The sequence below is a fragment of the Notothenia rossii genome (assembly GCF_949606895.1).
Source record: "Notothenia rossii genome assembly, chromosome: 1".
NCBI lineage: Eukaryota > Metazoa > Chordata > Actinopteri > Perciformes > Nototheniidae > Notothenia > Notothenia rossii.
The window spans coordinates 84,436,630-84,462,543 of record NC_136912.1 but is presented as its reverse complement, the minus strand read 5'-3'; the positions used below and the strand labels follow the sequence as shown (position 1 = coordinate 84,462,543).

General features: G+C 41.8%; 2 protein-coding genes across 4 annotated transcripts in view; one reads left to right on the top strand and one right to left on the bottom strand.

The window, feature by feature from the left end:
• fip1l1a (FIP1 like 1a) overlaps positions 1–18,539 on the bottom strand; it is a 37,100-nt gene extending 18,561 nt beyond the window's left edge. Inside the window, exons 1-12 of one of the 3 annotated variants that reach the window (XM_079693139.1) lie at positions 18,389–18,539; positions 17,822–17,893; positions 17,573–17,636; positions 15,567–15,631; positions 15,117–15,227; positions 14,891–15,021; positions 14,702–14,748; positions 8,375–8,450; positions 8,079–8,175; positions 4,218–4,263; positions 1,418–1,470; positions 657–846 (exon numbers count right to left, since the gene is read on the bottom strand). In XM_079693139.1, the coding sequence (XP_079549265.1) occupies positions 657–846; positions 1,418–1,470; positions 4,218–4,263; positions 8,079–8,175; positions 8,375–8,450; positions 14,702–14,748; positions 14,891–15,021; positions 15,117–15,227; positions 15,567–15,631; positions 17,573–17,636; positions 17,822–17,891 (950 nt within the window). In that variant the 5' untranslated portion in view covers positions 17,892–17,893; positions 18,389–18,539. Of the gene's footprint in view, positions 1–656; positions 847–1,417; positions 1,471–4,217; positions 4,264–8,078; positions 8,176–8,374; positions 8,451–14,701; positions 14,749–14,890; positions 15,022–15,116; positions 15,228–15,566; positions 15,632–17,572; positions 17,637–17,821; positions 17,895–18,388 lie in introns of those variants that run through there. The other 2 variants (XM_079693141.1, XM_079693140.1) reach the window with 2 other exon arrangements.
• Positions 18,540–19,202: 663 nt separating this feature from the next.
• Positions 19,203–25,914, top strand: part of scfd2 (sec1 family domain containing 2) — an 84,809-nt gene continuing 78,097 nt past the window's right edge. Inside the window, exons 1-2 of the mRNA XM_079692806.1 lie at positions 19,203–20,133; positions 20,699–20,867. Of these exons, the coding sequence (XP_079548932.1) occupies positions 19,320–20,133; positions 20,699–20,867 (983 nt within the window). The 5' untranslated portion in view covers positions 19,203–19,319. The remainder of the gene's footprint in view (positions 20,134–20,698; positions 20,868–25,914) is intronic.

Sequence of the window (25,914 nt, the reverse complement as noted above, 5' to 3'; positions counted from 1 at the left end):
TGATGCAGACTAAGTTAAAGGTTACCTTGGAACTATGAAATAAGTACAAGTCAAACATTTCCCAATCCATTTGTTTCCCATCCTGTCGGCAGAGCCTTGGTTCTCTGCCACTTGAGCAGGCTCCTACAGAAAAGTTCCCTTACATACCAGTATAGAGTCATGCTGAAATATCAGCCAACACTGCCAACACCATACACACACATCTCCTGTCTCACCTGGCAAACAGACGTTTTGTTTCCTCCTCAATGCTCTTTGTTCTGTTTTTGTCTTTACTTTGAAGTTTTCAATCAATCAATCTACTCAGCAAATCTTGCTGTTCATACATGTACTTGTGTGAGAGACAATGATAGGCTGGCAGCAAATGCACACATATTAAAGTAGCCCATAACAGACTAGATATTTGAACAGGAACCAATATACTATATGTTGCCAAATCCAGAAGGTCACAGCTGTTAGGCAGACACTTGCATTCATCCACTACAGAGGCCCCCAAGAAGAGTGGATAGAGGGAAATGTGAGGGAAGAGGATGCACTGTCTTGAGCTTGATTACAATTATATAGAAAGGGAAACAGACTTGATAATGACATTATTTAAATAAAAAGACCTAGGGTAATTTTTTCATGAATATTTATGACTTCAAATCACTGAGGCCCACCTGTGTGAAGAGGAACATTTCCTTCTGTTTTTATCTCTGACTCTTCTTCTGCCTTTAGCAAGGCCACGCTTCCTGGATCTCTCTCTGCTGTTTTCAGACTCTTCCTGGCGTAATATGAATTCCCAGGCCTTGGCAGTTTCACGCACCCCAGCCTTGAGGGTCATATTTCTTGGGATTAAGTATGATAAACCTAAGAGAAACAAAAGAGCCATGACAGACAGCTGCCTGGAGAGCACCAACAACAGAATTGGCCATGAACTGCATCTGTTTTCATTTCCTCAATGTCTAAACATAGCATTCATCACATAATGTATTCATAACAGCACTTTCCACCTCTTAAAAAATACTTATTTAAAAAAAAAGGTTATTTCTTGACGAGTGTAACTTCTATTAGCAACAGTCACAATTCTTCATATTCAGGATATAAACTCAGTGGAAGTTGAAAAAGAATATAGTGTGCAGGTGACAAAAGAAGAAATATATAAACAAGCTGTACTGAAAACAATCAAAGCAATGCTCCAAAAGGCTGTAAATGTACATTGATCTGTCTGAAAGTCTGTAGGTCTTAAGGGCCAAATAACATGTTTTTAATGACCTGACATTTCTCAGTATTCAAAGGCTGTTGGGAGCATGAAGTGAGGAAATTCCCAGAGTGGCTAACTCCAAGAATCCAATAATACATCATAGCCAGAAGCAACACTGGTCTTCAATCTTCACTAGCATTGCATGCACAGAATGAATGTTTACACAACAGTATGTACCTGAAGAACATGGCTTCGAAGTAGAGGTATCGTCAAAGCTTTTAGAGTGTCGACTGAAAAACAAAAAGGGAAAGGTCAGGTCCACAAAACCAATCTTTTGGACTCCACACCCTAGTTGATGAAATGCAGGTTTTGTTAAAAATATTGCAGATTTTTTTACCATCTGAAGTCCACATGTTATAGTATTTCTTAACCTCCTCATAAAATATATTTCCTGGGCAGACAAATATGGCCAGTTATCATTCAACTTGATATATTACTTATAAAACAGTGAGTGAGCAAACACATTTAGAGATGAATCAGTGGATTCAAATAATTGGACTGATCTGCAACATTGATCAAAGCACTTTTCCAAATGTGCAGCTGTGTTTTCTATAGGTGTTTGAAGTGACTGGCTCATTGTCAAGTAGCATTGTGTGCTCGCCAACCCATGAGGAATGGTAATATTACTGCTACTATAAGGGTCTTCTGCCCCGCCACCTGGCCTGGAACAACACCCGCTTCCAATTGGAAACTTCCGAGTGTTGTAAAGGTGTGTATGAAGCTCATCCAACTGGTCCTTTTCCCGCCAGGTCTCCAAACACACTGCGATAAATCCCATTGTAAGCTAATATATCATTTCCTCGTCAGCTCTGACCCGGCCAGTTTTCTTTCTCTACAATTTTTATTAGCAGCAACAGAGACATTGCAATATACGAAGGCTTGTTTGTGAATGGAGACAGAATAAGTGAATGGAAGAGTGAGTCTGGGTGAGTGAGCATGCGGCTGCTGGCAGGGCCCTAACAGGATAATAACTGTATGCGTAATGGTTCATCAAAGCCCTCTGTATACTCAGTGCTCACATCTCTCACTTTGTGGCCTCTGTGTTTCATCCATATAAACACTGATGATTTTGAATGATGATGAACATCAAGTTCCTTTTATGTCATTAACACTGCCAATGATTTTTGACACATCTGTCAGAGAGAGTCAGACCAAGTTGATGCATGATTTTGGATAATTTCAAGTCAAATGTAATCCCACAAAAAACACACAGTCAAATTTGAAACATGAAACACAGGACAATAAATCAAAACAAATAAATGCAGGGGGTATATTTAAAACAGCTAGTTTTGTTGGCATGTCAAACAATGTGCTAGGACATTAGACTGTTGTGTGCATGTCTGCCTCTTGCATTGATTCAGTTATTTCACTTTTTGCTGCAAAGATATGTTTGACTTGTATATGGGAGGCTTTCTATTAGCTTTTATGTTGTTAACACCCAAATTAGGCCATTTTCCAACAGTTGTCTGATAACTGATCCATCTTATTCTGTCTGGAGCACTTTAACAAACCAGTCATATTGTGTAAAAATAACTTGGATCTCTTAAACCTACTGCCAGTAAATATAATTGAACCGATCCTGTGTCTTTGTCTTGACCATAGTCATGCACAATTATTTTCACTGGAAAGCTTTTGCTACGCAAATCAAGTAAAGTAGGGTTTAGTTTTGATTACACAGCATGCTAACATTGTGTTTTCTCTTTTTTAACCTATTTAGAGGTGCTTTTCCCAGTTGATTCTACAATTTTTTCTTTTTCTTTGGCAAATACTACATTTGAAGATGTGAAAGACTGAAACTCAAGACTGTTCAGAAGCAGCACAATGCTACTAATCTCCATATAAAGCAGATCCTTGTGGCTAAAAGTGATCGTTGGGAGGCCTGTGGGCCCTTGGCCCTGAAAACAGCAGGGAAAGCCAGTGCAAAGATCATGCCAGGAATACCTGCTGTTCTTAATATCCCCAAGAGATTGGCTGAGCAGCAACAGTGAAGCCAGGACTATGTGTATAGACACTACACATGTCTGTTGGAGAACAGTTTAAAAGGAAACGGTTCATAAAGCGTACAGGAGATGGCTGGCAGAGTTCAGAGGAACAGTGAGTCCCTGAAGGATGTGAGGATTTGGCAGATGGGTTGAGATGTGAGAAAAAACCTCCTTTAGGAGAGAGCACAGAGTGAATTCAGGCACACACACAGACACAGAAAATTAGGGGAAAGGGAAAGAGTAGGAATGAGATAAGACAAAAAAGATGAAGGGACAGGAAGCTAAAGAGACTAACAGAGTAACACAAGCTGGATATAGACAACATCCAAGAGAAACAAGCTCAGCAGCAACAGAACCTGAGTAGAGCTGCATTTCAGGCCCTGTAAGATAATTTACGAGACCCTCGGGTACAACATGGCCCACTTGTGATGTGAGTAGTGTAAATTAGAGCTGAATGTGGGAGTTTGCAGACAGTTTGTGACATAGATCGGAAGAAGGGAAAGGGGAATGCCTTGGATACTGATAAACAGGCAGCAACACGGTTGTTATCTCGCTTTATACCTTATTTGGCCATTGGTCCAGCTGCCAAGATCAACAACAGAGCACAGTGTGTACGGTGATAAAACTGACCCAGCTCAGAAGGAAAGCAGTTGTGTCAGAAAACCTAGGCACGGGTTGTCCTTTGGTGTCAAAAAGGGAGCCACTAGGTCTGCCTCCAAATTAGGGAACAGCTTCCAACAGCAATTGTTGTGTTTTAAATGATCAGCAGTAATGCTGCTTTTATTAATGATCTCTATTCCAGTCTCTGACTAATGTTTTTATTTTCTTCAAACATTTTTGCTGAATTTGCTATACCCGTGCCTGCACCTGAGTCAAAGCTCCCTGAATAGAGATTAGTGTGCTGTTTGCCGGACAAATCTCCATCCCACCTGCACACACCTACATACAGACCTCTGTAGTACCAAGCACACATGCTGACAAATTCAGTGACTCACCTGTTCAATGAAGACAGAGCTGGGGGTCCTCTACGGTAATGGTAAGCTGAGTGGAAAAAGAACAAAAGGTCATGACTATTAAAGTAAATTTACAATTGTACTACAGTCAACAGGAAAATGTAAGTATTCATTGGGATAACTACTTCTTCATGCCCTAAAAAGATCTCAACATTCCAGATTAATTTGAGTCAAACACTGATTAACAGTTTTTTCTAGTAATTTCCAGCCTGACATTCTTTTTCATTTTTTCTTTATGTCATATTTGTGATATTGACCAACAACTGCACTCTTTAGGATATTTACAGCCTTTGAGGAGTCTTATTGCACAGACATTGCTGAGTACAGTCTGAGACAAATACAGAGTAACCCATCTTTATTTATACTACAATGAAAATATAATTTCACAATGTGTGCCACATTGCAATTGTTTTTTATCTCCTTTTTTCTGCCCTGATTTTCTCCCCACTTTAAAATGTAAAATTCCCAGATGCAATGCAGTCATTTTCACTGCCAATTGCATAGATAGCCTGGGGAGAGCCACATTCAAGTATAACTACTTTTTAAGCTTGCTAACAGGATTTCTGCCTTTGCTGGAGATGAGCCTGCTTCACAATTTATGAAAAAAAATCAGAAGACAGTTTGAGCAAAAGACAAGTCAGGCATTGGCACAGTGAGTGGGTTTAAAAGTCGATTATGCTGGGGTATTTTCCTTCAAGGGGCAGAAAATGGCACACCATAACAGAAGCTTAAAATTAGTTTGATCTATATAGAAATGTTAGGAAGGCACATTAAGTGTGGGAAGATCAATGTGTAAGCATTAATACAAATTAAAATATAACAGGAAAGCATGCTGTGCATTCAATATCATCCATTAACAACATCATTACATAATAATTGATGGGAACACTCCTTCTAAGGTAAAGACATTAGATCAGACTCTAAATGTCAGAGTTACAAAATGTGGCAGGCTACTTTCCTATCCCTCCATCAATAAAACATGAAGAGTCAAACGCCTGGGTGAACAGTTAATGGTCCCTCTTGCAATAAAGCTCAAATTCTTACGTGATCGAGCAGACAATCAGTTCTGAATCAGACTCAGGCTGCACTGAGTACACACTCACATGTGTACACACACATATAGAGCCTCTTTTGAAGAGCAAAAGCACACATTCACATCTGGATACCATCCCCTTCTTTTTTCCCATAAAGACCCCTAACGTGAAAGTGGCTCAGAGCAACTTTCAACAGCATACAGAACATAACAAATGGTTGAAACAGGAGAAAGAATAATAAGAGCTGCTGTAAGGTCAGGATTGTATATAAAAAAGGAGCACAGGGCTTCCCAGCTTTGTAAGTGAAATGTAGAACATCTTCCTTCCTTTTCAAATACACGTCCCACAGAGTTGAGAGAGCCTGAACTGCTCACTATGGAAGACTGACCCAGCCAAGGCCTTTGATACTTCAGACACCTGGGCACCCAAGGGAAGAAGGAAGGACACACACACACACACACACACACACACACACACACACACACACACACACACACACACACACACACACACACACACACACACACACACACACACACACACACACACACACACACACACACACACACACACACACACACACACACACACACACACACACACACACACACACACACACAGTGAAAGAAAGGCCTGTACTATAGTGCTGAGGGCAGGTTTTAGGCAATTCCTTTTAAGAAACTAACCATAAAAACATGCTAATTGATGAGGAACTGTGTATTGCGTGTAAACAAACACCTGACATAAGGATTACTTACGACAAAGTAAATTATTGGGACAACACCAAGACTTTAATACATCAAAAAAAAGATAAAATCTAGAACATGTTATTCCTAATTGACGTCGAGAAATGTTGTGTAGTCACACATGCACTCACAGTAAACACCAGCATGTCTACACACAAGCCATCAATATTAGCGTGAGTGAGTAATTGTTTCTACCTGTGGTGATCTCAAGTGAGTGTTTGATGGGGGCTGGAGTTCCATGCTTGGCAGCATATTAGAGAGCTAATGGCTGAGGGCTAATTGCCGCCCGATTGTGCTTACGTGGCTTACTCTTTCATGCTAATGTTTCACAGAGCTACAGGCTGGAGGGTTTAAGATGGAGGTGATATTTCACATCGAACCACATGCTGCTGTTCTGGATTACAGCAGAAGTCCGAGTTTTCTTTCCCTATGGTAAAGGCTACTGTCCCCTGTTGTCTGAGATGCAGCAATATGCATAGAAAGTGCACAATTCCTTTTGCAGTGACACCCTCTAGCCTGTTAAGAGCTGCTGGTCAAATAGCTGGCTTTTTTTTGTTTAACTACAAGCCACACTATCAATACTAGTTGCAGACTTTTAATTGATATAGTTTTCTTGGAAATGAGGACAAAGCCTAAATCTTGCTATTTTAAAACTGTATGTGCACGCTGATTGATATGATTTGTTTCGATTAAAATGATAAGAGCAACAGAGGTCTGTAGATCTCATCAATAACTCTGATCTAAGGCCTTCTGGTAATCGATTTATAAAGAACTGTACATCTGCTTGGCTATGATCTTCAGTCAAAGTATTAGTGCCCAATGGAAGGACACATACAAATCTTTGTTGCTACACTGACTGTAATGACCCACTAACTGGATGTAGAAAGCATTAGCTGCAGCACAGAGCAGCAGTCAGCCTCACCTTGGCTATGCACTGTGCTGCACTGACAGATGACATAAGAACAACCTTACAATGACACAGTTTGACTCTAAAATATGCGCATACTGTACTGTATCAAACACACTTGGCATATAATGTGAGCCCAATGAAAAACAAACAAAAATGTTAAGAAAAAATAAACTCTTTCTTCCCTCTGCTCTATTCCCTACGGTCAGGGTCTGTTCAGCACATTTCTTATGCCATAATGTGCTGGCCATAGCACTTTCTTTTCTTTTTTACCAAGGGCTATTTTTATCACGTTACACACATTTGCATTACAAAAGCAGGCTGGGTCTATAAGTTATAGAAAGGGGAGTGGCCAAGATAAAAGCCACACAACTACTTCAAAGCTGGAGTTGACTGTTCAAAGCTGCAGTCGGAAGGATGTTTCATATTTTGGTTGTATTAGCAGCTCTGGCAAGGGTTCACCAGGCAATGTGGGGCTCACACTGAGGGGTATGTGAGGGGTAAGAAGGGGGCCTAGATCGGCGCATATATTTTGGAACCTTTGAAGATGAAGATATGGCATGTGTTCAGTTGTGTGCTCAGGCCAAAAACCTTTCCTTGATTCTTATCTGGTTCAATACAAAGACGAAGAGGAAGTCTGAACTGACAGCAGCTGGATGGCATAACGGACAGGAAGACATACATCCATACAATGTACACACACACACACACACACACACACACACACACACACACACACACACACACACACACACACACACACACACACACACACACACACACACACACACACACACACACACACACACACACACACACACACACACACACACACACACAGTCCTTCAACTGGACAGGATCATTTATTATGACACATGTTGCAGCTTGACAAACATACATTGTCAAAACGCCATTAGTCATTTTTGCAGCTGCATGGTGCGTTATGTGGCCCACAGGGGTTTCTAATGGGGCCCTTACCACCTGAAATCTCAACGTTCCCCTTAAATCTACTCCCCAAGTTTTTTTTAAAACAACTCCTCAGTTCATGATCTTCAGATGAGAAAAGGCAATACACAGGGGATTCCATCATAAGTAAAGACATCATTATGAGCATGCATATAAATAAGTGTGTTGCTGTTGTGGCGGGGTGACTTACGTAGTGGATTGGTAAATGCAAAGAGATAGTTGCAGTTGGACGGAGAGGGCCCATTATAAGAAAATCTATCCGCTTCAGGGGACATCTCAGTAACATCCTGCAATACAAACATTGTGAGTATTAATAGTGTCTTTGTGTGTCTCACACACACACACACACACACACACACACACACACACACACACACACACACACACACACACACACACACACACACACACACACACACACACACACACACACACACACACACACACACACACACACACACACACACACACACACACACACAGTACCTGAGAATTGTGTACCCTCCCTCTGCGGCTGGATCTACGTTCTCCTCCAATCACATCATTTGTAGCACTTGGCTGTCTGTTGATCAGGTCACATGATAAACTCTACAATATCACATCCATGTGAAATGTTGATACAGTGCCAATAATAGAAGGTTGCTGTTCTTAAAGATTCATCCCGTTTTTGATGTACATTTATATAACATTATTAAAAGCAGGACTTTGTCCTAATCTTACTCCTCATGTTCATACCAAAACCAACTGCAGGTCCATTAACGCATTAAAAGTCCTTATTTGGGTCATCTTGCCTTCTTCACAAAACAGCTCTTAAATGTCCTAAACCCTAACCACCCCCACCAAGCACACACACACACTCCTAGGCTCATGTCACGTTGGTAGTTTTGTATGTTTAGGTTATGTCACGTTCTATGTCTAGGTTTGGGTGTTTTGCTGTTTTCCCTGTCATGTTTTCCTCCTGTTTATTGTCTGGTCCTTTTCCCTGTGTTTTTTCTCCTGTCGTTAGTTTCCCTGGTGTGTCTAATTGTCTGATTATGTTCACCTGTGGCCCCTGTGTTTCCTCCTCCCTCCTCACCGGTGTCTTGTTGTGTGATTAGTCTTTTGTGTATTTAAGTTCTGGGTTTTCTGTAGTCTTTGCCGGTTCGTCTTGTGTCATGACTAGTTCTTCGGTGAGTGTTCTGTTTTGTCTTTGTTTATATCATATAGCCTTGAAATAAAGGAGTTTTTTCAGTTTATATCTGCATTTGGGTCCTGCTTCCTTCACAAACCGTAACAGAACGAACCGACCAAAAATATGGACCCAGCGGATATGGAAGATTTTGAGTTGGATCTGTCCGATCTAGACTTTTCCCTTCAATGCTCTCTCAGCCATGCCTCCATGCTCCAGTACCGGCCCACGCAGCTTTGCTTCCATACTCCATTACCTGGCTTACACAGCCGGGGTCCAGGCTTCCGCTCCGCGCCCAACAGCCATGGTTCCGGCTCCAGTGCCGGACCCAGCAGCCATGGTTCCGTGCTCCAGTACCATCCCACATAGCCACAGGTGAACATAATCAGACAATGTTCCGGCTCCAGTGCCGGCCCCACTAGCCATGGTCTCTGCTTCAGCTCCGGACCTTACAGCCATGTTTCCGGCTCCAGAACCGGACCTCACAGCCATGGTCCCGGCTCCAGTGCCGGCCCCAGCAGTCATGTTTCCGGCTCCAGAACCGGACCATACAGCCATGTTCCCGGCTCCAGTGCCGGCCCCAGCAGTCATGTTTCCGGCTCCAGAACCAGACCTTACAGCCATGTTTCCGGCTCCAGAACTGGACTTTAAAGCCATGGTTCTGGCTTCAGTACCGGCGCCAGTACCCATGGTTCCGACTCCAGTTTCGGTTCCAGGACTGGCTTACCGGCCAACGCCAGCTCCCCGAGTTCTGTCGGCGTACCGACCAACGCCAGCTCCCCGACTCCTGTCGGCATACCGGCCGACTCCAGCTCCTCGTCTCCAGTTGGCTGTTCAGCCGACGCCAGCTCCCTGTGTCCTGTCGGCATACCGACCGACACAAGTTCCTTCTCAAGACCCTTCTCCAAACCTATCTCAAGTCCCCTCTCCAGTCTCCTCTCAAGTTCCTACCCGAGCCCTCTCTCAAGTCACCTCTCAAGTCACCTCTCGAGTTCCCTCTCAAGTATCCTCTCGAGTTCCCTCTCAAGTATCCTCTCGAGTTCCCTCTCGAGTCTCCTCTCAAGTCCCTGCTCAAGTCCCCTCTCCAGTCTCCTCTCAAGTTCCTACCCGAGTCCCCTCTCAAGTATCCTCTCGAGCTACCTCTTGAGTCCCATCTCGAGTCCCCTTTCAAGACAATTCTCAAGTCACCTCTCAAGTCTCCTCTCGAGCTACCTCCCGAGACACCTCTCAAGTCTCCTTTCAAGTCCCAGCTCAAGTCCCCTCTCCAGTCTCCTCTCAAGTTCCTACCCAAGCCCTCTCTCAAGTCACCTCTCAAGTCTCCTCTCGAGTATCCTCTCGAGTTCCCTCTCGAGTCTCCTCTCCAGTCTCCTCTCAAGTTCCTACCCGAGTCTCCTCTCGAGTTCCTACCCGAGTCTCCTCTCGAGTTCCTACCCGAGTCTCCTCTCGAGTTCCTACCCAAGTCTCCTCTCGAGTTCCCTCTTGAGTCTCCTCTCGAGTACCCTCTTGAGTTCCCTCTCGAGTACCCTCTTGAGTTCCCTCTCAAGTACCCTCTCGAGTTCCCTCTCGATTTCCTACCCAAGTTCCCTCTCAAGTTTCCTCTCGAGTCTCCACTCAAGTCCCTACTCTTGTGCCGTTGGAGGTTCCGCTGGGGGTCCTGCCAGCCCTATGTCCTGTGCCGTTGGAGGCCCCGCCGACTACTCTTCTGCGGGTGGTCCTGCCAGCCCTGTGTCCTGTGCTGTTGGAGGCCCCGCCGACTACTCTTCTGCCGGTGTTCCTCCCAGCCCTGTGTCCCGTGCCGTTGGAGGCCCCGCCGACTACTCTTCTGCCGGTGGTCCTGCCAGCCCTGTGTCCTGTGCCGTTGGAGGCCCCGCCGACTACTCTTCTGCCGGTGGTCCTGCCAGCCCTGTGTCCTGTGCCGTTGGAGGCCCCGCCGACTACTCTTCTGCCGGGGGTCCTGCCAGCCCTGTGTCCTGTGCCACTGGAGGGCCCGCAGACTACTCTTCTGCCGGGGGTCCTGCCAGCCCTGTGTCCTGTGCCGTTGGAGGCCCCGCCGACGGCTCTCCTGCCGGGGGTCCTGCCGGCCCTGTGTCCTGTCCGTTGGGGGTCCCGCCGACTACTCTTCTACCGGGGGTCCTGCCGGCCCTGTGTCCTGTCCCGTTGGAGGCCTCGACATCACCTGTATCGCCGGGGGTCCTGCCAACTCCTTGTCCTCTTCCGTGGAGAATCTTGCCAACACCCGTTCCACCGGCTCCGGTTCCTGTCCGGTCAACACCGGCTCCTGCCCGGTCCCCTGAGAGCTGTGGTCTTCGCCCCTCCTCGAACTCTGCCTTGCCCCCGGGCCGTCCGCCTGAGACCCACTTTTTGAACTCTGCTTTGCCCCCGGGCCGTCCGCCCGAGTTCCCCTTTTTGAACTCTGCCTTGCCCCCGGGCCGTCCGCCCGAGTTCCCCTTTTTGGACTCTGCCTTGCCTCCGGGCCGTCCGCCCGAGAACCCATCCATGGTCTCTGCCTTGCCCCCGGGCCATCCGCCCTCCACCCGTCCTCCGGACCCCCTCCACCCACCCAGCTGGACTTTGTTTTGTTTTTTTGGGGACGTCTGGGATCCGTCCCTTGAGGGGGGGGGGGGGGTTCTGTCACACTCCTAGGCTCAAGTCACGTTGGTAGTTTTGTATGTTTAGGTTATGTCACGGTCTATGTGTAGGTTTGGATGTTTTGCTGTTTTCCCTGGCATGTTTTCCTCCTGTTTATTGTCTGGTCCTTTTCCTTGTGTTTTTTCTCCTGTCGTTAGTTTCCCTGGTGTGTCTAATTGTCTGATTATGTTCACCTGTGGCCCCTGTGTTTCCTCCTCCTTCCTCGTCTGTGTCTTGTTGTCAGAGTTGGGTGTAACGCGTTACAAAGTAATTTCTGTAATAACATTACTTTTGTCGGTAACGGAGTAGTGTAACGCGTTACTTTTATAATTCAGTAATCACACTACAGTTACTAACATTGCCCCGACACGCGTTACTTTTATAAAATAATCACTCTCACTGACAGACAAGAGGGGTTTCCGCCGCCGCAGGTTTGTATACATGTAGGCCTACGTAATCTGCGCGATTTGCCCGTCCACATCTCCACGTGCAGGGCTGCATAAACATGGCTGAGTCTTTTCATCTGTAAACTTCCTCAACGGGGCCGCTCGCTCTCTTTTCTTGATTGCCCTCTCACGGGTGAACAGTTCAATGTCCCGCTTCATTGTAGGAATTCTGCCATGTCTCTACCACTTTAGTTTGACCATCTCTGTTACTAAGTTATGGAAAACTAAATCAGTACTTAGATACCTTACCGTTACGACGCTCATAAAGAATGATAATAAGAATAATGTGTCTTGAACTGGTTTCATTAATTAGTGTCTTTACGTTTCACAGACTGTTAGCTTGTTGTGGTAGGCTGGTAGCCTATTTTATTAAAGAGCATATCAAAAGAAAGACTTGTGTTATGTCTTCCTTAATGCAATAGTAATTGGGGGTGCAAGTGGAGTCTCGCAGAGGCAAAACTGTGGCGCGCTTACACTGTAGGTGCGCCGCAGTCTGCGTGATCTGCCTGTAGGGAGGGGCGGGCCGGCCCTGCAATTAAAGTAATGAGTATAGTAACTTTTATGTAGACGGTAACGAAGTAGTGTAATATATTACTTTTTTAAAAAGTAATATGTAATATATTACTTTTTTTTTAGTAACGACCCCATCTCTGCTTGTTGTGTGATTAGTCTTTTGTGTATTTAAGTTCTGGGTTTTCTGTCTTTGTCGGTTCGTCTTGTGTCATGACTAGTTCTTCGGTAAGTGTTCTCTTTTGTCTTTGTTTATATCATATGGCCTTGAAATAAAGGAGTTTTTTCAGTTTATATCTGCATTTGGGTCCTGCTTCCTTCACACACACACACACACACACACACACACACACACACACACAGATGGGACAATAACCCATTTCTGTCACTAGGACTTAATCATCAGCAGAGAAACACATACAGGAAAAAGGAATAACAACTACATCTAATGGCAGCTTAAAAGGGAAGTGCTTAGAGCTCCTCAATGTCTTTTTTCTGCTTGCTTTAGCTTTGAAATACACACCAAATAAAGAATTGAACTCAATAATGTTGTAGGGAGGGAGCAAATGCTTACTTTTACATTCTGATGGAATAGGAATTAAAAATAAGAGGGAAATGGTTACTGAATCCCAAAGGACAGCTACTTTATATTGCATGGTAGGCAACACCAGTGAAGACCATCACACACCGATCATCAAATACAGCAAGAGCTGCTTTGAGCAAGATCACATTTTAAGACTGAGAGAATGAGATGGCTGCTGTATCAAAGCCTCATTGAACACACCACCCACTACTTAATAGTGTGTGCATATATTTGTCATGCACTTCGTGGTTTGCCCTCAGGCCTAACACTGTCACTCAAAGACAGAGAGATGCATGATGCTATAAAGTGCTCAGATCCAAATGACCTCCCCTGAGGGGCGACCTTGCAGATGTAGGAGAACATCATCAAGGCCAAGTGGCCAGTCTTGCTAGTAAGCATTCTCAACAACAATTCAACTTACTGGGAGAGAATCGGATCAGAGATGCTGTTGTGACAAAAGGCATACAGCACCTGGGCCATAAATAAACATGATGCATGCTGGGGCTGGATGCTATTTACTTACATGACAAGCATCTGCTGCTTATGAGTGTATACATAATGAGAGCCAGCACCTGAGCCTATCCTAACATTTGTGTCTCCCATAGCTCTGGTGCTCAAAACTTCCCTTTAAAGTTTCCCATTAAGGACAGTAAGCATGCAAGACACTCATTAATGTAGATGAGTTTGTTTTTTAATAAGAATCATTTTTGTCTATTACTCTTAATATCCTATGTATTGGATATTATTTTATTATTACAATAAACTCAATTAAAGTTACTCTACATTTATTTTGTATTTACTAACTTAAATTAATTTCAAGTAAAAGTTTCTGATTGCTCTTTATAGAAGTGGTGCAGAAAAGTTATGAACAAATGTACCTAAAGTATCAAAGGTAAATGAATTACAAGATTACAGAATGCCATATGGCTCAGTATTAATAAAGCATCAACATGAAAGCGGTATTGTTATGTTGCAAAAAAATTGCAAAAAAAGTTGTAGAAAAATTCCAATACATCAAAAGTTCTTGAGTAAAAGTTCTTACTTTCCACCATTGTCAAGTGTAAAGTGGTCGCAAGATATTGTTGATTGAAAAAACTTGATAAAAACATATAAAGACAAAATGTTAAAAACTGTAAGATATTCATGAAACATTCATTCAACTATGTGGAAAAATGAATTCATAGTACTCTATGTGTGTCTCCATACCTTCTATTACGGACCACTTTAGCCTTTAACAGATGAATATTGCTCTTTATTTACCTCAACACTTTAGGATCCCTTGCCAATACAACCCTAATATGCTGAGCCCATCTTCAGAGGATCAGAGCAAACAGATGGCAGCAAGCTGATAGTTGTTGTGGCACAAACAAACAGACACATCCAGCTGCCAGTTTCTCCAGGCTCAGAGTTATAGTAAGCATTGGTGAAGAATCCAGGACAAAGACAAAAACAAAGACAGTATAAGAAATGTTACCAACCTGGAAGCTGGGCTACCTGAGGAAGGTCTAGTGTGCCCCTTCTGGCCCTGAGTGGAATAACAACAATGTCATCATGCTTTCTATAATCTGCAAATATTTATTACTACTTCAAATCAAACCAAGAGTAATAGTATTCCAAATGATGTACTTTGTGAGTTTATGTGCCCATCCAAAAAGAAGATGATTTACCAAATGAAAAATATCTTGTCTTACCAGATATAGTTTTCCATTAGCTGCATGGACCTCTGCCTGTTTTTTGCAGTACATTTTCCAGATTTCTTCATCAAAACCATAGTTAAAGTAATCTGTGATGTCAGCACCTAAAATAAAATAATTAAAAATGAATTAAAAGGTCTACAAAAAGTTAAAGAACATTGTCGAAAGAATAACAGGCTCAGAGTACAGCATTACTTACCAGATAACCTCCATGGCCTTTCCGCTGAAGACTCAGTGTCTCCATTCAGTTCTGGAATTTCCTCGAAATAGTTCAACTCTTCCAGGTATAGCGCCCTTGTGTCATTATAAGCTGTAAAACATTTGACAGGGCTCAACTCTCTGAAACAAATAAGGCTATTTGACTTATTTTCACAAAAAAAGAAATCAGTCAAGAGAGCTGATGTGAAATGAAGCCCGAAATAATCGGTAAAGAGAGTTACCAAATAATGAAAGGAAAAAGCAGATGTTCACCTAAGTGAAATATTCCCTGAGTCTTCTGACCAGTCAACTGTCTGTTTCAACATCTATATTGAATTGAGACTTAGATTTTTTATTTAAGAATGAATTGGAAAAAATTGTGATATAATCTGTTTTGTTTTGTGTCTCATTGTATTCCGAGCCATCCCTAAAGCTACCTACCTGTACTTACCAACTGTATGAGGTGCTACACTGCGTTCAGCATCAGTTTTCAGAGGAACAGGTATATCCCCAGAGCTGAAAGCAAAGAGCCAGCACATCATCATCATGATTATCGCCATCAACGTGACATTGACTTGAGAAACACTGTTGTCTGGGTTGAGTGCTAATAACCCAATCCGAAATGGCACCTCCTCAAACAAGACTAATATATCACAAAAAAACTATGAAACTATCTCAAAGCTACATTTTGACAGAAGTGGGTTCCTGAATAATGATGCACATTCATATTATACCCAACAGGCAAACAAAGGCAATAAAAGGCGGAAACATTTTTCTTTATTTTGTCAGAAGATGGAAAGTAAACAGTAACACTCTAATATGCATTGCTACTCGGCTACAGAAAAATCCCTGCATTCATCAGCACTGTCATTGTCACTTTCTTCATCATCTTGGACAGCTTTCCAATTACCCCATGACACAAAAGAAACAGATGAAAAATAATAATCAAATCCACTTGCATATCAAAACACAGTTTATTTGGCAGACGCTGTGAAAAAACAAATAAATAATGCGTTCAATAGATTATAATGAGAGCTAGAGATAAAGTTATATGGTGAATATACCTATTTTTATCTTTAGAGTGTTTCACACAGGCTACTTCAGTTAAGACCTTGAGACGAGTCACCCCTTTAAACCATGAATGGCTATTGTTCAGTTGGAGAAGGCTAATAGTGACTTGATATTATCTTAGTTTTTAAGACACTATTATCCTGAAATATTCAAGTTTGGTTGGGATTCATGGTGGGTTATTCTAGCCCTAGTAAACCAAACTTTAAGTGAACCAAAAATAAAATACCAAAGACTGTTATCCTTTGAATATCTTACACATTCACTTCAAGCCACACAAAAAAAGAAGAAATGCCTGAACTCACAAAAAAAAAACTATTGTTTGAGTTTCGTAAGTTACAGAAACGTAGTGTAATTGCAAGGATATGCCAAATGTACTAGGGCAAATAGGCTGCAGAATGCAGGCCAAAGATATCATCAGTGCTCCAGTTGTGTGATTGCCTACATCCACATTCCCAGCTCACAAATAAACACTACTGGCCTGGCAGCAGATTTAATGAGCATCAAAATACTTCTTAATGTTGCACATGACTGGCTGCACATTTCCGGGAGCAGACATGGGGCCATCACACACATTTTGTGCAACTATAATGATCACTGTCATTATTGTACTGTGAGAAGTGTATAATAACTGAATGCTTCATTGCTGTAATGCAGTTGGTTCTAATTGGAACGCCCGCCAGCAGAGTTCACTCAGCTAACTGTCAACAATGGCCTGTCTAACCTGTGTGGTTTAAACTTCTTAATTATTTTATTAATCTTAAAAGTTCAATATAAGGTCAGTACATTATGTATCACAAAATGTACTGCATGCCTAAATTAAACTATTATTTTATCATGTTCTAATGCTGCATATGTAAAAGGTTTTAACGTCTGGCCTGATGTACAATTCTTGTTGTGTTTTAAATTGCTGCACCTGGTGCATGAAAAGTGTTATAAAAATAAAGCTTATTATTATTATTATTATTATAAGTAAAAAAATAAAAAAATACTGGCATTACAATGTTAAGAAAGTAATACTCACAAGTGGCCCATTCTGGAATAAAATATATTATTTGGGATTATAATCATTTGATTGTAATCATGTTTGCATTAATGTGTACACAACTTTAATGTTGAACCAAATGGTTCAGATACATATTAAATTAAACTATGAATCTGAATCTGCAAATAGCAATTGGGCTTACTGAAGTTGTCAAAGAGTGGAGGGAAACGTACATTTCCATCTAAAATGTAGTTCAATAAAAGTAAAAAAGGATCAGTAAATGGAAATACTAAAGCCCTCAAAATAATAGGCTACTTGAGTAAATCTAATTAATGAGCCTACTTTCCAAATACAGTAGGGTATAGTATAACAAATACATTGTGCATAGGCTACAGTTTAATCACCTGCATAAGATTTGAACGTCCTCTTTTTCCTCCTTGTCATTTGCGGGGATCAGGTCATAAATCACTGAAACACACGCAAACACGTGACACAATTAACGTCAGAGTTATTGGCCTGATTTGACACTTAAACTTGTTTTAAAGTTTTACCCATCCACATATACACATAAACGACCATCACGATCTCTTTTGCTAATCAGAAATATTGTTTGTGTCTGCAGTAGCAGTTGCTTTGTGTGAACGTAATCTTACTTTGGTATATCTTTCCCTCTTCGTCTTCGCTGACAGGGCTGTCGGTGGACTCCAACTCCGATGAAGACATTTCTGATACATAAACAGGTAGATTTAAACAAATAAACACCAGAATTTAAATAAAAAAGTAACTAGTTGTGCCCTTTGAAAACGGGAATTTTCGATAATCAGTAGCCTAAGTGCAGAAAAACGGAGAGTTGCCATGGACACAATTAAGAGAGAATCCAGCCTTGCGATTGGTCACAACAGGTCTTGCATCATGTTGACCAACTGCAATTAGCTGTTTTAACCGTTGATATCAGAAACATTGTTTTAAGGATATGAGTGTACTTTATTTTATCCTTTATTTACTTCCAGTCATTGAAATGTCGTTGTAAATTGCAGTTTTTCTAGAGTGTCATTTTAATGAGGGAGCAGTACAGACAGATCAACACTTTACTTTACACTTTCCCAATTATTTAAACAGCAATGGTGAAAATAAAGTTAAGCATTGTGTTTCTAACTTGCTTCTTACTGCCACAACGAAAGCGAAAGTCAGTAACCTAACAAAGATACACTTGTACTTACTGTAATGGAAACTTCAGGAGCATGGAGTCGAAACACAATGAGACACGGGAAAGCTGGAACTTGATGTCAAACACTGAAGATTTATTTGAAGTTACTGCGAATTGACAAAGACATTTGCTGCAGCCACAAGGTGACAGAGCGCTTGCCTAACCCATTCTGAAGATCTCTCACCCAGCCAGTCCCGTGTATTTAGCTGGTACTGAGAGAATAATCAACATTCAGCAAAACAAGATAAAACTGGCATGAATAATGAGACATAACACAGAGAGCAAAGCACTCCAAGGTCACATGCCTGTGCTCACAGAAAGTGATAAACTGTGTCAAAGGTATGGGCCAAGGAAATATTTTCCTCAACACTTTATTACTATATTTTTCCTACCACACCCCTTTTAAAAAAAAAGAATGTTGTTATTTAAAGAATACAATAGCTGTATATTATAATCTATTGCCATCTCTTTTTTTTTTTACATTTCTTTATTTTGTTAGCAGTAGCCTATATTTATTTTTGTTTATTAATATAAATCATCTTGTATTTTCCCCAGTTTACGATCTTGTAAATTATGTCGAATTGTTTGTCTTTTAAACCACTTATTTCCTTATCTATTGTAGTTTGGTGACTAACATTATAATTCATTTAATTGTAATGTTGTGTTCATTTTATTTATTGTCTTTAAAGTGCTTTGGCTTTACAAGTGGGATTAATCGATAACAAGCTTTGACAGTAGTTCTCGTGAGAAGTATTCGCTGGGTGCTTGTTATTACTATAGCAACGACTCGGTGCTTCAGTGACGTATTTATTCTGCGACGTGCAATTGCCACGTCAACTTCAAGAGACTCGTGTGTTTGTTTTGTTGTTGGAGCAACTTTAGCTGACATTTCTGATGCGCATTTGAATTCGTAGCATTTCAGCTAACACTGACAATTAGCAAACATGCTAACGACGGAGGACTATACGCACTTCCCGGTCCAGATGTGGGAGAGGGTGCTCTCGAAAGTGAAGAAAGCGGCTATTTTTATGGATGACAAGTGTGCAGAGTCTCTCCACTGGTGCGGAGGTGCTGCCGTCTTACTAGAGGCTGGAGCTAGGAATCTAAAGCAGTTTTCAAGCTTCGAAGCCTGTGGGGTGAACGAACCGAAAGCTGTGTTTGTGGTAAGCACGTTGTTAAAGGGAACAACGGTGGAGATCATTAAAGACATCATCTCCCTCAGTCACTTCCAGTACTGTGTTGTCATCACCACTGTTGCTCACTCTGTGCACCTGCTAGCCAACAATGTCGCCACAGAAATGGAAGGCAGCCCTGTGTTTGAGCAGTTTGAAGAAAAGCTGTGCGAGTGGATGGGAAACATGAACTACACAGCGGAAGTCATGCACGTCCCAGTGGTGTTCGCCCCGGTGTCCCAGCAGCTACTCCTCACGCCCATGTTTGCACACCTGTTTCCCTTGCTCCCACCTGATCTGGAGTCAATAAATGCAAAACGTCCAGAGAAGAAGAGGTTTGGAAGCTTGCTCGACGTGGACATGAACTCTCTTCCTGTTGAACTGCAGTTTGAAATCAAATCCCTGGCTTCGGTGTTAAACTCAGTGTTTGAAGCTACAGGCACCAGAGAAGAGAGTTTCGCTGTGGGTCCCATGAGCCGCATAATAGCAGGGGAACTGGCCAATCACCCTCAAGCAAAGAACCGAAGGAAGGCGGCCCCTAATAAAGCCTCCATCATTTTTGTGGACAGAACAATGGATATTACAGGTAAAAACTGCAATGCAAGTGTCCTGTGACCAGTATCATGGATACATACAGTATATGGATGTTTACATGGCTAACAACTGTTAATAGCACAGTGTAGAAATACTCACGAATAACACACCTTGCTGAAAGAAGTACTCAGATGTTGCTCAAGTGGCAATTGATTGATGTAGCCTATATGTGCCATGTTACAAGTGAAACACATTTGTAATAGTATTCAATGCTTTTGAAAAGTAAAGTATGTCATAATTTTACATCACTATCATTTTGACACTGGTAAAGATTTAGCTATTTTGAACTACTTTGTAAACTTTATCACACACAAATATGTTTGTTTTATTCAACTTAATCTGCAAAGTAAATATTAATTGTAGTTTTAAATAACAGGTAGTGGAGTAAAGGGCACACCTTTTGCTTCTCAAATGTTGTGAAGTTAACATCTTAATAGTAATCATAGCTAAAACTGCAAGAAGAGTATTTTGTGTCTTTTACTGAAATAAAGATGTTGATATGTCACTGACAACTCTCACTACATACTGAATAGATGTTTTTTTTTTTTTTTTTTCAGGAGCTGTTGGTCACCATGGAGACAACCTGGTGGAGAAGATTCTGAGTGTGCTTAAACCTTTACCTGGTCATGTGACAGACGTACAGGTGGACATGCTGGAGCTCACAAGTCTGCAGCGAACCCCTCACTCCCAGAACACTCTGGCCCCCGGCTGCCTCGCACAGACCCAGTGAGTAGCTCTCTAATGGTGGTTAGTTGATAGCTATATCCCATGTTATGTTCAATGGTGTTTTACTGTGCTGTAAATACACATAGCTTTTATTATGACATACAATTGATTATGATGGAAAATAACTTGTATTGGTGTTGATCATTAATCGAATGTCCCTTTAGCCATGATTTAAGACCCAAGAGCCGGGACAAGAAAAGAGAGTGGTATAGAAAAATCACACAGACTCCTCTCTGGGATTGTGACCTATACCACAGCCAGCCACTAGGGTCGATCAAAATGTTAGGATTTGACTTTATACAGTCTATTTGAATAATTAATAATAATTCTTACCTGCGGCCCTAATCTTTACTCCAGTAAAGTTTGAGTTCATAAATACCTGTGTATTCCTCTATGGGAGCACACAATACCTCTCAGGCTCATTAACGGTGTTGTTGTATACAAGTATGTATTCCAATTTGATAAAACATAGATTAAGTTTGAACAAAAAGGAAAATTAGGTCCAAGTTTTGAACCTGCCAGCCTGATTTGGCATTCATTGTTTGAATGAGCTCCAGATTACTCCTGTACTTCTGTAAAGTCCTTCAAGGTTTTGTCCTGTATTCAGTGATTTAGCACGAACTAGAGAGGCTGGAGGGCAACAGAGGACGCTTGGACAACTCAAATTTTTTTTTTTTTTGTCTTTATTTATTTGAAGACAACTCCGAGAATTTTCATCAGGTTGAAAACCTTCAAACCACAAAGGACAAACAAATGTTAGCTCACATGCAAACACAAATTACAAACACTTTGCATGCCTCATTGCATTCTCAATAATAATAATAATAATAATAATAATAATAACAACAACAACACAAACTCAGTCACATTCCTGCCTTTTCAGGGTATTTTAATTAAAAGGATAAATTGTGAGTTATTTTAAAACCACATCATTAACTTAAGTGAATTAATAAGAGAGTGTTTATCTCTACTTGGAAACAAAGACCAGAGAAAACCTCAACTGAACACAACCTGCGCTGTCTAAAATATACAGCAAACAAACGGAGCGCAGGCAGACCACGCTGCGTAAAAAGCCGTTGATTGCGCAACAGCATTCTCACAAAGTAAGGCAACAGATCAAGTACATAAAACACAATAAACACCGGAGAAACATAACAACGGCGTCTCTGGAGCCTCACACACACTGTCGCCAACTTCTCCCTCCGTGGCTTTGGGAACAAGAGACCGGCCATCACAATTCCGGCCCCTTTTGTTGCCGTGTTACCGGAAGCGGCATTAATTCTTTTTAATGACAGCTCGCTTCTCATTGATGAAAATTAGCCTACGCTATTCAAAATAAAAACGAATACCCCCTCTTGGTATTGAACACCTATAATAACAATAATCTAGATGAAAATACATACAAATAATTATTTGTCCATCCGTTTTCATCAGATATTATTTTTCTTCCTTTTTATACTGACTTTCGTCTCGACAACTTCTGTTTGTATTATGGTTAAATGTCTATGAGTTAACGAAGATAATAGCAGATATTTTGTTATCCTCCTCCTCATCAAATATATATTTTCTTATCTAAATGGGATTAAATATGTAATCTGACTAGAGACGGGTAACATGGCATTTCAAATCTGAATCCTTTCTTATTGCTCATCAAATCTTTTCAGGTAGAATGGAGACTAATATAAGTATATTACCAACTTCTAAACCAAAATTGAACTGGTCATTGGAACCCATTCCCATCCCTACCACTGACACAACCACAATAAACATTTTTGACATACTTTGCACCTGACCAAACACACACATGCACAAACACACCCACTAGCCAGAGCCAGCCCCCACTGAATGAGTTTAGTGGCACATGACCTGAATCAGGTGCCGGTGGCTCAGTGGAGCTTGCCTCTAGTCTTGGCTGTGCAGATGCACGTGTTCAGCGCCTGCGGTAAGGCTGTTGTACATGGCAGGGATTAGCCCTACATCATGTGTTCCACTCCCACGTTGCCCCCTTCATGTGGTTGCAGGAGGAAAATACTTTGACTAAGAAGAAGAGTTTTGTGGCTTGAGCTGTCATGCAGTGTGTCTGGTGGAATTGAGTTCATGCACACGCTCACATACAGTGGGGCAAAAAAATATATTTAGTCAGCCACCAATTGGGCAAGTTCTCCCACTTAAAAAGATGAGAGAGGCCTGTAATTTTCATCCTAGGTATAACTCAACTATGAGAGACAAAATGAGAAAAAAAAATCCAGAAAATCACATTGTCTGATTTTTAAAGAATTTATTTGCAAATTATGATGGAAAATAAGTATTTGGTCACCTACAAACAAACAAGATTTCTGGCTCTCACAGACCTGTAACTTCTTCTTTAAGAGCCTCCTCTGTCCTCCACTTGTTAACTGTATTAAGGGCACCTGTTTGAACTCGTTATCAGTATAAAAGACACCTGTCCACAACCTCAAACAGTCACACTCCAAACTCCACTATGGCCAAGACCAAAGAGCTGTCAAAGGACACCAGAAACAAAATTGTAGACCTGCACCAGGCTGGGAAGACTGAATCTGCAATAGGTAAGCAGCTTGGTGTGAAGAAATCAACTGTGGGAGCAATTATTCGAAAATGGAAGACATACAAGACCACTGATAATCTCCCTCGATCTGGGGCTCCACAAGATCTCACCCCGTGGGGTCAAAATGATCACAAGAACAGTGAGCAAAAATCCCAGAACCACACGGGGGGACCTAGTCAATGACTTGCAGAGAGCTGGGATCAAAGTAACAAAGGCTACCATCAGTAACACACTACGCCGCCAGGGACTCAAATCCTGCAGTGCCAGACGTGTCCCCCTGCTTAAGCCAGTACATGTCCAGGCCCGTCTGAAGTTTGCTAGAGAGCATTTAGATGATCCAGAAAAGGATTGAGGGAATGTCATATGGTCAGATGAAACCAAAATAGAACTTTTTGGTAAAAACTCAACAAGACGTGTTTGGAGGAGAAAGAATGCTGAGTTGCATCCAAAGAACACCATACCTACTGTGAAACATGGGGGTGGAAACATCATGCTTTGGGGCTGTTTTTGTGCAAAGGGACCAGGACGACTGATCCGTGTAAAGGAAAGAATGAATGGGGCCATGTATCGTGAGATTTTGAGTGACAACCTCCTTCCATCAGCAAGGGCATTGAAGATGAAACGTGGCTGGGTCTTTCAGCATGAAAATGATCCCAAACACACCGCCCAGGCAACAAAGGAGTGGCTTCGTAAGAAGCATTTCAAGGTCCTGGAGTGGCCTAGCGAGTATCTAGATCTCAACCCCATAGAAAATCTTTGGAGGGAGTTGAAAGTCTGTGTTGCCCAGCGACAGCCCCAAAACATCACTGCTCTAGAGGAGATCTGCATGGAGGAATGGACCAAAATACCAGCAACAGTGTGTGAAAACCTTGTGAAGACTTACAGAAAACGTTTGACCTCTGTCATTGCCAACAAAGGGATTAACTTTTGTTATTGACCAAATACTTATTTTCCACCATAATTTACAAATAAATTCTTTAAAAATCAGACAATGTGATTTTCTGGATTTTTTTTTTTTTTCTCATTTTGTCTCTCATAGTTGAGGTATACCTAGGATGAAAATTACAGGCCTCTCATCTTTTTAAGTGGGAGAACTTGCACAATTGGTGGCTGACTAAATACTTTTTTGCCCCACTGTATACACTTAATGCAGCAGGGACCATTCTCAACTAGGTGGGAGGTTCTGTTGTAATGGAACCAGTCTTATATGTTGCTAGTCAGCACTATTTAGACAGTGTGGACTGAAGCATATAATGTGAGCACAGCAGGGGCAGGTTGCACCCACCCTCAGAGGCAGGGCTCAGTTAAAGGGCACGAGAACCTATAGAATCCCTACAATACACCCACAAATGCATATCTCAAATCACTATAGTTAAATGTCTTGGTTGCACAAACACAGCTGTCTCTGTGGATGAAATGTTTTATGCATGCTTAAGGCTGCAGCAACAAGCCTCTGACATTGCCAACCTATCACACAGGTTTAAGTATGATGATGGATAAGAGGTTGGGATTGGTGGCTGTGCAGAGGTTGAGGTAATGTTTGCTTCAATGTTTGCAATTATTGTTCCAGATCTTCCCAGAGGGTCTCGGCCAAACACCACATCTCACAACATTTAGATAACCGATTCAGATATTCTATACAACTCCTAGCAGATGCTACAAAGCAAATAGACGGAGGAAAATATGTAGCTTAAAATAATAAGTAATACGGCAGGGGCTGTGTTTGTGATGATCAGGGACAGCCGGATCAGTGGGAGCATTATTCCTGCAGTGCTATCTCTGAGCAGATGGCCCAGTGGAGCCTTATCACAGATGTTTAGGAGATAGAAGAGCTGCCTTGTTACTGCAAGAATGAAGCCTAGAATTCCATCTTTATTCAACTGCCTTCAGGAACACAGCTCACCACAGCTAGAGTTTAAGTCAATCTCTGTAATACGTTCAAGACAGGGCTCTGCAAATGCATGTTTGTAGAGGTGTACTGCTCTTAAGCATTAATCTCTCTTAATTCCATCCATAGTACGAAAGCACATATTTCTAAAATAGATAGTTTTCTTTGCATGATATCAAGTGTGCAAAGCAGCAGACCTTGCTGGCTCTTTGTGGTTCTATTGTCTATATAATAAGTTCTGTCCTACTCCATGTTTATACACCTATGATTTGTTGAGCTATTTTTAGCTCAGACCACTGTGTGTTTTGGTTTTGTTGTGTAGAGCCACTCGAGCCTTTTAAATAATAGGTGTGGACCTAATTTGGACCCTTTTGTATGATATTTGCCTCAGTAATTCCAGGATATTTTTATAGATTATCGTGTCTTAAACATTCTGTGGGTGGTTGTTGATTCTAGCTCTCCTGGCAAGACCCCACACTTACTTTGCAATTACTGTCGTATTGTCTTTCATAACCTGGCGTGAATTTTCTTTATCCTACAACCTGACTTTTACTCTGTGGTTCCAGGTATTAAGCCTGAGACAAAGTATACTT